Source organism: Rhinopithecus roxellana, chromosome 13 (assembly GCF_007565055.1).
Source record: "Rhinopithecus roxellana isolate Shanxi Qingling chromosome 13, ASM756505v1, whole genome shotgun sequence".
NCBI classification, from domain to species: domain Eukaryota; kingdom Metazoa; phylum Chordata; class Mammalia; order Primates; family Cercopithecidae; genus Rhinopithecus; species Rhinopithecus roxellana.
The window spans coordinates 100,967,226-100,982,194 of NC_044561.1; the positions used below are offsets into that span (position 1 = coordinate 100,967,226).

The following is a 14,969-nucleotide window of genomic DNA, read 5'->3' on the forward strand; positions in this document are numbered from 1 at the left end:
AAATCTCCATCGGATAGTCTTTGCCTTCTATCTAGAAGTTTAGTCCATTTGCATTTATTCTGATTCCTGATATAGTTTGGTTTATTTCTTTCATCTTATATGCTTTATATTTGTTGTGCTATTTTTGTTTATTTGCGTTTTTCTTCCCGTTTTGGAGGCACTATCAACCTAATGCCACCTCTTTTTTTTTTTTTTTGAGATGGGGTTTTGCTCTTGTTGCCTAGGCTGGAGTGCAATGGCACGATCTTGGCTCACCACAACCTCTGCCTCCCAGATTCAAGCGATTCTCCTGCCTCAGCCTCCCGAGTAGCTGGGATTACAGGCATGAGCCACCATGCACAGTTAATTTTGTATTTTTAGTAGAGACAGGGTTTCTCCATGTTGGTCAGGCTGGTCTTAAACTCCTTACCTCAGGTGTCTGCCCTCCGCAGCATCCCAAAGTGTTGGGATTACAGGCGTGAGCCACTGGGCCTGGCGTAATGCCACTTTTAATTAAAATTTCCACTGAAGGATTAAAAAAAGTAAAAAAGAAGACAAAAATGGGTGTAATTCTGTAATTCTGAAAGTCTTTTTTTTTTTTTTTTTGAGACGGAGTCTCGTCGTGTTGCCAGGCTGGAGTGCAGTGGCATGATCTCAGCTCACTGCAACCTCTGCCTCCCGGGTTCAAGTGATTCTCCTGCCTTAGCCTCCCGAGTAGCTGGGACTATAGGTGCGCAGCACCACACCCAGCTGGTTTTTGAATTTTTGGTAGAGTTTCACCATGTTGGCCAGGCTGGTCTCAAACTTCTGACCTCAAGTGATCCACCCACCTCGGCCTCCCAAAGTGCTGGGATTATAAGCATGAACCACTACGCCTGGCCAGAGTTTTCTTTTTTTTTTTTTTTGAGACGGAGTCTCGCTCTGTCGCCCGGGCGGGAGTGCAGTGGCCGGATCTCAGCTCACTGCAAGCTCTGCCTCCCGGGTTTACGCCATTCTCCTGCCTCAGCCTCCCGAGTAGCTGGGACTACAGGCGCCCACCACCTCGCCCGGCTAGATTTTTGTATTTTTTAGTAGAGACGGGGTTTCACTGTGTTAGCCAGGATGGTCTCGATCTCCTGACCTCGTGATCCACCTGTCTCGGCCTCCCAAAGTGCTGGGATTACAGGCTTGAGCCACCGCGCCCGGCCTCAGAGTTTTCTTGATAGAGGTCTTGTAATTATTTGAATTAGAAACTTTTCTGTTAAGATATGTCCACAAATTCTTTGATAACCCTCCCTTCAAGAAGTGAAGCCTAATTCCCTTCCCTTCCAGACTTAGTGACTCAGTTCTAATGAGTAAAAGTGGTGGAATTGATAGTGTGACTTCTGAGACTAGGTCATAAGAGGCATTGGGCTTCCTCCTTGCTCTCCCTCTCCGATCACTTGCTCTGGGGGAAACCAGCAGCCATGTTGTAAGGACACCCAAGCAGCTCTGTGGAGAGGCCCACATGGAGAGTAACCACGGTTCCCTGTCAATAGCCAGCAAGGAACAAAAGCCTCCTACCAATAGTCATGTGTGAGCCATGTTGACAGCAGATCTTTCAGTCCCAGTTAGACCTTCCAATAATTGTAGCCCTAGCTGAGAATTTGACTGAAATATCCAGAACCACATCTGCCTGGTTAAGCCACTCCCAAATTTATAACCCACAGAACAGAAACCACATACAATAATACATAATTCTTTATTGTTTTAGGCTGTTATGTTTTGGGAATAATTTGTTATGCAGCATTAGATAACACATACATTCCGTCACATAAAATTACACTTCCTCAGATCAGGATGGTTTGTTTGTGTTTGTGGTGGGTATTTATGTGTATTAGTAACCAGTGGAGGCCTGACAGTAATCACTAGGGGACCAATGGCTCAGGCAGGCAGAGTGTTCCCTTCCTGAGGACCTGGCATTCTGATGCAGAAGGCCAGTTGTTGGTGTGGTGGCCATCCTGGGGCCTTCTGGTCCTGATTGGTTGGGTTACAGTGCCAGGATCCCTGTATTGAGGCCTCAGGTAGGTTAGCTTGGGGGAAGGCATATGACACACAGGCAGTTTTGGATTTAGGAGTTGGACCTGGGTTCCATGGAAATCAGGCATTGCAACATCTTCGTTAGCTTTGCCAGGAGATAGATTGGTGTGAAATAATTTATCCTGTTTCTCCTGGTCACGTGTCCCTATTATTATTGCAGTTCGTATATGTGAAGTTTTGGTGCTGGATTGAGAAGGGAAAGGATTTGGGAGGGAAGTTAGAAATTATTTTAATTGTACAGCTTATGGAATTGCTATAAAAATCTTCATCTCTCTACCAGGGCTTTACCTGACTTTCTGGGTCTGGAGGATTCTCCTGAGAACCCCTGGGGACCTGGTTGGGTGGTGGCTGTAACAGCTGATGAGGTTAAGGTGGCAGACTCTCTTTAGAACACTCAGAGACATGGGTGAGAGGGTCCCTTGATCCTGAGGCCACACTGCTCACATGGGTCTGGGAGCACAGAGTGGAGGAAAGGAAGGAGCTGTCCGCAAGATAGCTGGGCTGTTGCAGAGTCCTGGACTGCGACTCCCACTGTATCAAGGCTCTGCCCTTGCCATCAAGGCCTTCTTAATGGTCTGGCCCCCGGCTTCTTCCCCCTAAGAAATATTCTGCATAGAACCAAGATATGACACTAAGTGAACATAGAATCCCCAGAGACAATGCTCTGCATTGTACCTTTCGCAAAACTCTTCAAAGAAACCATCTTCAAGGTCCCTTGTACAATAATCAGGTTATCAAATTCCTTTTAGAATTTGGTGCATAAAGAAGATTTTTCTGCCCTGGGTAAGGCAGGTTTCCTTCCAAGATAAGAGGCACTGGGCAGCTCACTTGCTCCTGTGATTCACTGTTAGGAGGCTGCACTCCATGTTTTGTGCTCCATGGTGTGAGCTTCCCTTGGGCTGGGTACTGGGGTATCACCAGTCTTCCCACCAATCCCCATTCACCATGACTGGTCTTTGGTCCATTTACCTTTATTTTCATTCACTTTCATTTATTTATTTATTTATTTATTTATTTATTTGTAGAGACAAGGGTCTTGCTATGTTGCTCAGGCTCATCTTAAACCCCTGGCCTCTCACTTCAGCCTCTTAAAGTGTTGGGATTACAGGTGTAAGCCACCACTCCTGGACAGACTTCTTCTTGTTGTTGTTAAGACAGGGTCTCACACTGTTGCCCAGACTGGAGTGCAGTGACATGATCTTAGCTAACTGCAACCTCTGCCTCCTGGGCTCAAGTGATCCTTCTGCCTCAGCTTCCTGAGTAACTGGGATGACAGGTGCGTATCACCATGCCTGGCTAATTTTTTTATAGAGATGGGGTTTTGCCACGTTGCCCAGGCTGGTCTTGAACTCCTGGGCTCAAGCGATCCACCCACCTCGGCCTCTCAAAGTGCTGGGGCTACAGGTGTGAGCCACTGTGCCTGGCCTGGACCTTCCATTTAAACCAGCTCACTTCCTCTGGATTGAGAAATGTAGGCCCTTCCGCATCCCCTTCCCAGCTAGGGAAGCTGGCAGAAACCCGTGTCCTAAACTGTCCCGTGGAAAAAGTCTACGAGGGTGGTCATGGCCCTTCCCCAACTCCCAAAATCTGGAGGCGACATCAACCACTGTGAGTGTGGGGTTCAGAGCTGTCTGAACCAAGATATTGGTGAGGGCAGTTAGTGCAGAGATGCCTTCAGCTTCCCTAAAGGACAGGTGAAGCCACTGTCTTCCTCCTTTGGTAGTTGACAAGGGCCTGAAGGAATCCAAGTTCACGCATTCCAAGAGAGGAGAGAGAGCATGTATCTGAGAGGAAAGAGGGGCGAGAACCTCAGTTTGGTATGTGTGAAACTGGGGAACTTGAGGATCAGCCCCAGGATGGAGGCTCCCTGGAGTCCCAGCTATCAGTGCGGAGGTCTCTGAGCACTATTCCCAGAGGCTGACCTCCACAGATGAGTCTGAGATGGGGCGTGGCCAGAATCTGTTCCAACTCCAGGGGGCCGAGATATAGGAAGGTGTCCAGAGGCAGGCAGACCGGTCCGGCTGGTGGAATTGGAGGTTCCAGGACCCTGAGCCTTCTTGTCCATGGCCTGGCTTTGGCTGGCAGAGGGAGGCGTGGTCTCTGGAAAATGAACCAAGACAAGAAAGAGGAAGTGGGAGATTTTGTACAGGTTGAATTGGAGCTCTCTGGAGCCGCCCTGCTGTGTGTGTAGGTTTTAGTCCATTTGGTGATGTGAGAGCTATCAGATTGTGCTCAGCTGTCTCGGGGTCACCTTGGCCTGGCTTTTGCATAAACACATCTGTTGGAGGAGTATGGTCTGCTGGCTAGAGAAGTTGATTTTGAACCCTGGCCTTAGGCTAGACTCTGATCCCGGGTTTTCTAGAGTATAAAATTGAGACAAGAATAACAGCAGCTTTGCACAGTGACTGCCAGGGTCGAACTGTGATGATGGAAGGGAAGGGGCTGTGGGAATTGTTTGGAATCAGATCCACTTTCCAATCTTTCATTAACTTGTTTCCTTCCCCTCCTCTAACTCCAAGTTAGGGACAATGACTGCTCTCTACTAAACCCAGTCCCTCTTGTTCTGGGACACAGAAATGGGCTCTGGTTCCCTTGTGGATGAGTGTGGCCTGTGCTGGAGTTCCAGGCTTTGATGGGACCACATCCAGGTGTGTCCCCTAAGCTCTTCCCCTTGCACTAGCTTGATGCAGGCAGAGCCACAAGATGGAAGGAGCCAGGGTCCCCATATCAGCACTTGTGGCTGTCAGGTGAAAACACCCAGTTTGAACTTTGTGTTGAGTGAGAAGTGAACTTTTATGGTGTCTGAGCCACTAGCCATTTTGGGTCTCTTTGTTGCAGCAGCTAGTATCATTTTATTATAGCTAATACTTAGTAATAATAAATAAATAAAATTCCAGTTACTAAGAAATTGGAATGCTTGTTTAAAAAAAAAGGTCAGGCCGGGTGCAGTGGCTCATGCTTGTAATCCCAGCACTTTGGGAGGCCATTTGAGGTGGATCACTTGAGGCTGATCAATTGAGGTCAGGAGTTTGAGACCAGCCTGGTCAACATGGTGAAATCCCATCTCTGCTAAAAATACAAAAATTAGCCAGGCGTGGTGGCAGGTGCCTGTAATCCCAGCCACTCAGAAGGCTGAGCAGGAGAATTGCTTGAACCTGGGAGGCAGAGATTGCAGTGATCAGAGATTGCGCCACTGCACTCCAGCCTGGGCAACAGAGTGAGACTTTGTTTCAAAAAAATAAAGTTCAGATTCCTAAACTGTCAGTCATTCCTTATGCATCTCATTCACTTCTTACATCCAAGGCTAAAGTGTCTACATGCAGATACTGTTTAATTTTAAAACAGAGATTGATCTTTGGAAAATTGGATCACCTCAGAGATGGTCTGTTTCGACTTGAACTTTCCTCACTCCTAATTTGAGATGGTCTATGATCACTCCGCTTTGAAGCCCCAGGATATTTTCACTTGATGTTAGCCAAAAGGCCGAGAAGCAATAGCCCCAAGATACTTTCTTGGGAACTTTTTATGTGGACTTTTCTCGCTCTATTATTCTAGATATTCCAGTGCTTCTCTTTTCAGAGAATATAAACTATAGCACACATTGCTTAAAGATGCAGATACATTCTGAGAAATGCATCATTAGGTGATTTTGTTGTGTGACCATCATAGAATGTACTTACCCAAACCTAAATGGCATGGCCTGTTATACACATAGGCTATATGGTTTAGCCTAGTTGCTCCTAGACTGTAAACCTGCACAACACTCACTGTACTGAATACTTTAGGCATTTGGAACATAATGGTAAATATTTGTGTATCTAAACATAGAAAAGGTAGAGTATATGAAAGATGACAAATGGTAAACCTGTCTAGGGCACTGACCATGAATGGAGCTTGCAGGACTGGAAGTTGCTCCAGGTGAGTCAGTGAGTGAGTGATGAGTGAATGTGAAAGCTTAGGACACCACTGTCACTGCTGCAGACTTTATAAACACTGTACACTTAGGTTACACTCAATTTACAAACATTTTTTCTAGACCGGGCACGGTGGCTCAGGCCTGTAATCCCAGCACTTTGGGAGGCCTGAGGCGGGTGGATCATGAGGTCAGAAGTTCAAAACCAGCCTGGCCGACATGGTGAAACCCTGTCTCTACTAAAAAATACAAAATATTAGCCAGGCATGGTGGTGGGCACCTGTAATCCCAGCTACTCAGGAGGCTGAGGCAGGAAAATCACTTGAGCCCTGGAGGTGGAGGCTGCGGTGAGCCAAGATCACACCACTGCACTCCAGCCTGGGTGACAGAGCAAGACTCCATCTCAAAATAAAAAAAAAAATTATTTCTTCAGTAATAAACCTTAGCTTATTGTAACTTTTCTATTTTATAAACTTTTAAATTTTAAAAAACATTTTGTCTCTTTTATAATAACAGTTGGCTTAAAACACAAATACAGTGACCATCTGTACAAAAATATTTTTTCTTTATATCCTTACTTGATAAGCTTTTTCTGTTTTTAAACTAAGAATTTTTTTTCTTTTTAATTTTTAAATTTTTCTTGTTAAAAACTAATATACAACACACACATTAGCCTAGGTCTACAAAGGGTTGGGATCATCAATATCACTGTCTTCCACCTCCACATCTTGTCCCACTGGAAGGTCTTCAAGGGCAGTAACACACATGGAGCTGTCATCTCCTATGATAACAATGGCTTCTTCTGGAATGCCTCCTGAAGGACCTGCATGAGGCTGTTTTATAGTTAACTATTTTTTATGTAAGTAGAAGGAATCTACTCTAAAGTATAGTATAGTAAACACATAAGCCAGTAACACAATTATCATTATCAAGTATTCTGTACCGTATATAATTGTATGTGCTAGACTTTTTGTTTGTTTGTTTGTTTGTTTTGAGATGCAGTCTTGCTCTGTTGCCCAGGCTGGAGTGCAGTGGTGCAATCTTAGCTCACTGCAAGCTCCGCCTCCCGGGTTCACGCCATTCTCCTGCCTCAGCCTCCCAAGCAGCTGGGACTACAGGCACCCGCCACCACGCCCGGCTAATTTTTTGCATTTTTAGTAGAGACGGGGTTTCACTGTGTCAGCCAGGGTGGTCTTGATCTCCTGACCTCGTGATCCGCCCGCCTCAGCCTCCCAAAGTGCTGGGATTACAGGCTTGAGCCACCGCGCCTGGCCTAGACTTTTATATAACTGGCAGCTTAGTAGGCTTGTTTACATCTACTCACAACAAAGACATGAGTAATGTGTTTTGCTACAATGTTGACAGTTACGTCACTTGGCAATAAGAATTTTTCAGCTCCATTATAATCTTGTGGGGCCGCTGTATATGTGTTCCATGGTTGATCCAAATGTTACTAAGGGGTGTATGACGGTACTACTGCCAGCTGGTATTCATTGGCTCATTCTCTGTGCCAGGAATTCTGATAGGCACTTTACATGCATGATTTCATTTCATCTTCACCATCCCATGAGGCAGCTGCTATGATTGACCCCTATATTCACCTGCCCAACTTCATCAGCTAATAATTGTTAGTATTCTGATTTCAATCCCAGAACAGTCTGATTTCACACTGTTTCATAGGCTCTTTACACCTTTCCATGTGGCCTTGTAAAACATAATCATCATGACAAAGAGCTTACCTTGCTTTGTGAGTTGGAGCTGGGTGGCATTTTTGGAGCTGCTTTTAGGTGTGTCCCCTGAATCTCTGGCTGTGGCTTTGCCTTTCACAGATTTGTGGCTCTTCTCAACTTCACGGAGCTGCAGGAAATAATGAACTGTTGGTCCTGGCCCAGGAAATGGTTATTTGAGGCTCAGAGGTGCTGAGGGTGATTTTTTTTTTTTTTTTTTTTTTTAAAGACAGAGTCTCACTCTGTTATCCAGGCTGGAGTGCAGCAGCATGAACTTGGCTCACTGCAACCTTTGCCTTCTGGGTTCAAGCGATTCTTCTGCCCGCGGTCTCTCAAGTAACTGGGGTTACAGGTGTGCGCCACCATACCTGGCTAAATTTTGCATTTTTAGTAGAAACGGGTTCACCATGTTGGCCGGGCTGGTCTTCAACTCCTGACTTCAGGTGATCCACCGGCCTCGGCCTCACAAAGTGCTGGGATTACAGGTGTGAGCCACCATGCCTGGCCTCTTTTCAGTTCTTGGTAACTACCTTAAACTGCCTGTTACTTGTCCTCACAACTGATTGGAGAGGGCAGCCTGAGGCTCTCAGATTCGCACAGCTATTGAAGGAACATGTGGCCATAGGACAGCAACCCTTCCAATCCTCTATTTCAGTGGTTTTTTGTACCTGGGCAGGAGCCCAGCAAGATTAACAGAAGAAGGGGCTTGGCACGGTGGCTCATGCCTGTAATCCCAGCACTTTGGGAGGCTGAGGCAGGCGGATCACGAGGTCAAGATATGGAGACCATCCTGGCCGACATGTTGAAACCCCGTCTCTACTAAAAATACAAAAATTAGCTGAGTGTGGTGGTGCGTGCCTGTAGTCCCAGCTATTTGGGAGGCCAAGGCAGGAGAATCACTTGAACCTTGGAGGCGGAGGTTGCAATGAGCTGAGATCGTGCCACTGCACTCCAGCCTGGTGACAGAGTGAGACTCCATCTAAAAAACAAAAACAAACAAAACCAGAAGAAGGTGTGGATGGGGGGACCAGTAGCAAGCCAGATGAGATTCATTCCAGAAGAGGGACAGAGAAAGCAAGGACAGGGCTTAGGGAGGGTTAGGGTCTGAATTTAGGGGGTGTGTGTGTGTGTCAGGAGAGAGCAGTCAGAAGTAGGGTATCAGCTGGGATGCTGAGAGAGGCTTCCCACGTGTGAAGGAGACTCAGGAGATCTTTTAGGCTGAAGGGCACAAGAAATATGTTATTTTGACAACATCTCTGTATTTAAATATTCACTTGAATCTGTAGGAATTATTGTGGGCACTGGCTTTTTCTGTATGAGCGTTGGTTGAACTCACTGAATTTCTTCTGTTCTTTAGCAGCCCCTTGACATTTAAGTCATTATTGTCACAAATCACCAAATAGCCTCAGTAATATAAATGCATGCTGTTGAATCTCACAAGGCTACTTCCTATAATGCAGATACTGTGGGATTTGGTTTAGAAAAAAGCCATTTAGATAACACAGCTGGGCTCACACAGCAAATTAGCAAAAACCAAAAACGTGATTTCTTTTTGCCCTCCAGGATGAAACTTCCAACAGACTCACCGCTTGGATTTTCTTCCTCAGCTGGGCATTAGCTCGGGAGAGGCTTTTGGAAACTGAGTTCAGGTAGTAAATGGCCAAGCTGCAAGAGAAAAGCATGCCTCCTATGGTCCTATGATCTTGGCAGATGACAGGAGCTGGGCACCTTTCTTGGAGAATCAAGGCAGGATTCCTGGAATAGTTACTGAGGCTTTGGATGGAGGGTGGGTGTCCTACCATCTTCTTTTCTCAATGTGGAGAAGGTCCTGGATGCCCCTGCATCCTCTCTATTTCATTACACATGGGCATGACTACATAGCTCTAGCTCTGAGAGTGCTCAGTAAAGGTTGGCTGGAGGAATCATCCCTCTTCTGGGAAATCTGAGGTGGTCAGAGGGTGGCAGGGTTTCCTGACTGCAGAAGAAGCTGGTCACATTTCCTGAGCACCTGCCCTGTGCCAAGCTCTGTGCCATGTGCACAGTCCACCCCCATCCCACCCCATCTCATTGACTTTGATGAAAATACCATGAAGCAGAGAGTAGACTTCTATGTTTAAAGACCTGGGTCCTGGGACTCAGTGAAGTTAAATAATTTGCCAAGGTCATCCCACCCATTAGTACTCTTTGCAGCCCACACTGGAAACCAATATTTTTCTACAGTTTTCAAGTCCTGAGAGGGGAGAGGTGGAGGTGTTAAGAGACCTATTCTAAGTTTGCCTAAGAAACACAATTGCAGACGCTCTGAAGGCCTCCTGCTCAGAGTGCCCTAGCATGTCTGGCCCTGACCTTATGGGTTTTAGAGTCCAGCGCCCATAGGCTTACTGGGTGTCTGGGTGTCCTTTGAGGCTGCAGCCCAGGCTTTCTTTTCACAGGACCTAAGTTCTGGGGTTATGACTACACAGGACACACAAAAGCCAGGGTGCCACCTGGAGTGGATGCTTTGCCAGCCTATTATCTGCTAGCTTTTAATGTCCATCCTTATTAGTAGCTTTTCTCCATGACTTTCAAGCTTCAGCTGCTCCAGCTTTGGTCTCCAGAACCTTCCCTCTCAGGGCTAGGCCATCCATAGCTGCCTCAGTAGAGCCTGTGAGCCCTCTCCAGCCAGAGAAGAGGAGTCCCATGGTCCTTGGGGCAGGGTGTAGGTCAGAGGCTGTCAAGTGAGCCTTCTGAAGCAAGGATTCAGAGAACTGTGGGCGAGGGGAGGAAAGAATAAAGGACAGGTGAAGAGACCAATTTCTGTTATGTAAGGCTGTTACTCTGGGCCAGGCCTTGCCATTCACCTAATTAGCCCATTTTTTAAAGGGAGGAACCAGAGGTCAGAGAGGTGACTTGTCTGGCTCAAGATCACATGCCCAGCAAATGGTGGATAAAATGCTCATGGGTGGCTGTGTACCTCCCAAGGTTGTTTCCAAGTTTAGCATTTCTCCTTGGTGCCTTCAGGGTCAGGTTTGGTGTCTGGGTTTCAGAATTTCTCCAGGAGGGCACAGGGCAATCGAAGTGGTCACTATCATGTCATCCCTGTCATGTCAGCAGCAGAGGAAATTGGAAATCAAGGATATAAAACAACATACAAGTGTTTGCTGTTGGCAATGACAGTATTCAGGGCACAGAGCAGAGCTTCAAGAATGGGTGTTACATGAATAGATGAACAAATGAAAGGATTCTACATTCACTCCGGCCCCCTTAGGGCCCTGGAATCTCTGTGAGTCTATGTTCATTTCCAGTAAGCTACCAGAGAGGGTGCTGAAGGAGAGGCACCATTGCAGAGTGTGGAGCTCCAGTTCCCCTCGAGGCTGGCAGCCCTTGAGCAACAGCCAGGAAACTGACCACAGGGTTGGGGGAGTCTGGTTGCATCAGACTATCCTGGAGCTGAAGAGAGCCCTGATGGGGAGCAGCCATTTCTTGAAATACTTTTTGGGAATTTCAAACCATAAACAGACAAGGAGATATTTCTAAGGAACAACAAAGATGATAGTCAAAGAGGGAAGGTTTTAACAAAGTCTTTAAGCCTATCCAAAGCTAAAGTTCAATTGGATGTCAGCAAAATTGGCAAAGATCTTTGAAAATCCTCTCTTCCTTAAAAGCAGTGAGAATGCCAGCAAAAATAGTCAGAATCAAATTTTTTCAGAACTCAAAATTAACCAAACATTTGCAGCAAATCTGGGAGTGTCTTTTCTTTTCTTTTCTTTTCTTTTTTTTAAGGCAGAGTCTCACACTGTCCCCAGGATGGAGTGCAGTGGCGCAATCTTGGCTCACTACAACCTCCGCCTCCCGGGTTCAAGCAATTCTCCTGCCTCAGCCTCCCAAGTAGCTGGGATTACAGGCGCTAACCACCACACACAGCTAATTTTTTGTATTTTTAGTAGGGATGGGGTTTCACCATGTTGACCAGGCTGATCTGAAACTCCTGACCTTGTGATTTGCCTGCCTTGGCCTCACAAAGTGTTGGGATTATAGGTATGAGCCACTGCGCCCGACCTGGGAGTGCCTTTTCAAGGAAAACAGCTAAATCTCAGAACAGTGAGTTTTGCAGCATGTAAGTTGCCTTGTATCCCCTCTCCTACCCAGTTCTGTAGTAGGTTTGAAAACCAACAGCCCAAAATTTTGGTGAAAATCAGTAACCTGGCAGTCACTGGAGGAGGTAGAATGGATTTGGAGCACCTTAAAAATTCTCATACCCAGAGAACTGTCATTATTTGATTTATCCAGTGGTTGATACTACTCACAAGGCTATCTTTATTTAACCTGGCTCAGAGCCCAATCAGTGTGAACAACCTTTTCTCTGAGATTGGCAAAAGCAATCAGAGGCAATTGTTGAACATCATGGCTGTGTGAAGTGTTGCATGACAGCTGGGGCAAACAATAGGCTAACCAAAAAGCTTAAAAGGAGAACTGGGGAATCAGATGTCCAATGGGGGCTTTAAAACACTTTGAAATATTCCTGGGAATCTAGAGAACTGTGTGCATGATGTGTAAGGCTCTGTGCCTGTCCAGGGCTGTTTATATGTCCAAGAAAGACTTGAGAAGGCCCTAAGCTCTCACCTCTGGTAACCTTGAGTCTCTGAACAAGCAATCAGTGAGAGCTAAGGTAGAGTTGTAAACTGCCTGGTTGAATGTTGAAGACATACCCCAGTACATACACAGAGCCTCTTGGGAAATACTGGGAGTCTTACTGGTTCCAGACATGTAAGAAAATCTCTGTCCAGTCAGTAGGTGACTACTAAGCTAACAGAGCACAGACTTTAGTGGCCACACACAACAAAGAAAACAGACTTTACATAATTAGTTCAGAAAAGCTACTAAACAAGAATAACAGCAACAATTGTAACAACAAACAGCAACAACAACAAGCGCGTGGAAAGGAGGAGAACCTGATTTCCATGGCTGCCATATAATATTATTTAAGATATCCAGTTTTCAACAAAAACTAGTAAGACATGGCTGGGTGCGGTGGCTTACGCCTGTAATCCCAGAACTTTGGGAGGCTGAGGTGGGCGAATCACGAAGTCAGCAGTTCAAGAACAGCCTGGCCAACATGGTGAAACCCTGTCTCTACTAAAAATACAAAAAATTAGCTTGACATAGTGGCAGGTGCCTGTAATCCCAGCTACTCGGGAGGCTGGGGCAGGAGAATCGCTTGAGCCCAGGAGGCGGAGGTTGCAGTGAGCCAAGATCTTGCCACTGTACTCCAGCCTGGGCAACAGAGCGAGACTCTGTCTCAAAAAACAAACAAACAACACTAGTAAGACATACAAAGGAAAAAGAAAGTCTGGCCCATACACAGGGGGAAAAGTAGTCAATAGAAACCATTCCTGAGGAAACATCAATGCTGTATTTAAGAGACAAAGACTTTAAATCAGTTGTGTTAAATACGATCAAAGAATATGACCAAAGAATTATAGAAAACCATTTCTAAAGAACTGAAAGTATCAAAATGATGTCTCACCAAATAAAGAATTTTAGCAAAAATAAATAAATAACCAAATAGAAATTCTGGAGTTGAAATCTACAATAACTGAAATAATACATTTCCTGGAGGTTCCCAACATATCTGAGTTGACAGAAGAAAAAACCAGCCTGGGCCGGGCGCGGTGGCTCAAGCCTGTAATCCCAGCACTTTGGGAGGCCGAGACAGGCGGATCATGAGGTCAGGAGATCGAGTCCATCCTGGCTAATACGGTGAAACCCCGTCTCTACTAAAAAATACAAAAAACTAGCCGGGCGACGAGGTGGGCGCCTGTAGTCCCAGCTACTTGGGAGGCTGAGACAGGAGAATGGCGTGAAGCCGGGAGGCGGAGCTTGCAGTGAGCTGAGAGCCGGCCACTGCACTCCAGCCTGGGCGGCAGAGCAAGACTCCGTCTCAAAAAAAAAAAAAAAAAAAAACAGCCTGGCCAACATAGTGAAACCCATCTGTACTAAAAATACAAATATTAGCCAGGTGTGATGGTGCACGCGTGTAATCCCAGCTACTCGAGAGGCTGAGGCAGGAGAATTGCTGGAACCTGAGAGGTGGAGGCTGCAGTGAGTCGAGATTGCGCCACTGCACTCTAGCCTGGGTGACAGAGTGAGATACTGTCTCGGAAAAAAAAAAAAAAAATCAACGAACTTCAAAATAGATCAATTGAGATTATCCAGTCTGAGGAACAGAAAGAAAAAAGAATGAGGTAAAATAACAGAGCCTATGGGACGACATCAAATGTATCAACACATGCCTAATGGGAATCTGAGGAGGAGAGGAAAGACAGAAAGGGTCAGAAAGAATATTTGAATAAATAATGACTTTTTAATCAGATTTCATCCCCAAATATGATGAAAAAATTATTAATTTACACAGGAAACTCAACAAATTCCATTCAGGATAAACTCAAAGAGATCTATTCCTAGACATATCATAGCAAATTGGAAAAAAAAAGCCATAGTCAAAGAGAGAATCCTGAAAGAGAGAAACAAATAATCATATACAAGAAAGCCTCAGAAAGATTAACAGTCCATTGTTTTTCCATATAAACCATGGAGGCCAAATGGCAGTGGGATGACTTATTTGAAAGAGAAAGACTATCAACCAAAAATTCTAAATCCAGCAAAACTGTTCTTCAAGAATGAAGGAGAAATTAAGTCATTCCCAGATAAAAACTAAGAGAAGTAATCACTAGCAGACCTACTCTGTAAGAAATGCTAGAGGGAGCTCTTTAGGTGAAAACGAAAGGACACTAGACAGTAACTTGAATCTACATGAAGAAATAAGAGCGCTCGTAAAGGTAACTACATGGGTTAATATAAAAGCTAATATCAATATAGTCTTTGTAACTCTTTTTTCTCCTGTCTTATTTAGTTGGCATGAAATGTATAAAGATGTAATTTGTATGGCAGAAACAACCTGAAGGAGAGAGGAGGAAATGAAGTTGTATAGGAACAAGGTTTTTGTATACTACTATAATTAAGTTGGTATTAATCCAAAGTAGTTTGTTATAAGATATTAATTGCAATCTCCAGGGCAATCACTAAGAAAATAACTAAAACAAAAAACAGTAAAAGAAATGACAAGGGAACTAAAATTATATACTAAAATCTTTAACCCAGAAGAAGGCAGTAATGGAGGAATAAAATAACAAAAATACATAAGACATATAGAAAACAGCAGACATAAATGCTAACTTATTGGTAATTAAATGTAAATGAATCAAACACTCCATATAAAAAGCACAGATTGACAGAATGGATAAACACTATGC

General features: G+C 45.1%; 1 protein-coding gene across 1 annotated transcript in view; it reads right to left on the reverse strand.

Annotated features, from left to right (window-relative positions):
• Positions 1-3,488: 3,488 nt before the first annotated feature.
• TMC2 (transmembrane channel like 2) overlaps positions 3,489-14,969 on the reverse strand; it is a 113,326-nt gene continuing 101,845 nt past the window's right edge. Inside the window, exons 18-20 of the mRNA XM_010379008.2 lie at positions 9,264-9,342; positions 7,690-7,807; positions 3,489-4,137 (exon numbers count right to left, since the gene is read on the reverse strand). Coding sequence (XP_010377310.2) covers positions 3,920-4,137; positions 7,690-7,807; positions 9,264-9,342 — 415 coding nt within the window. The 3' untranslated portion in view covers positions 3,489-3,919. The remainder of the gene's footprint in view (positions 4,138-7,689; positions 7,808-9,263; positions 9,343-14,969) is intronic.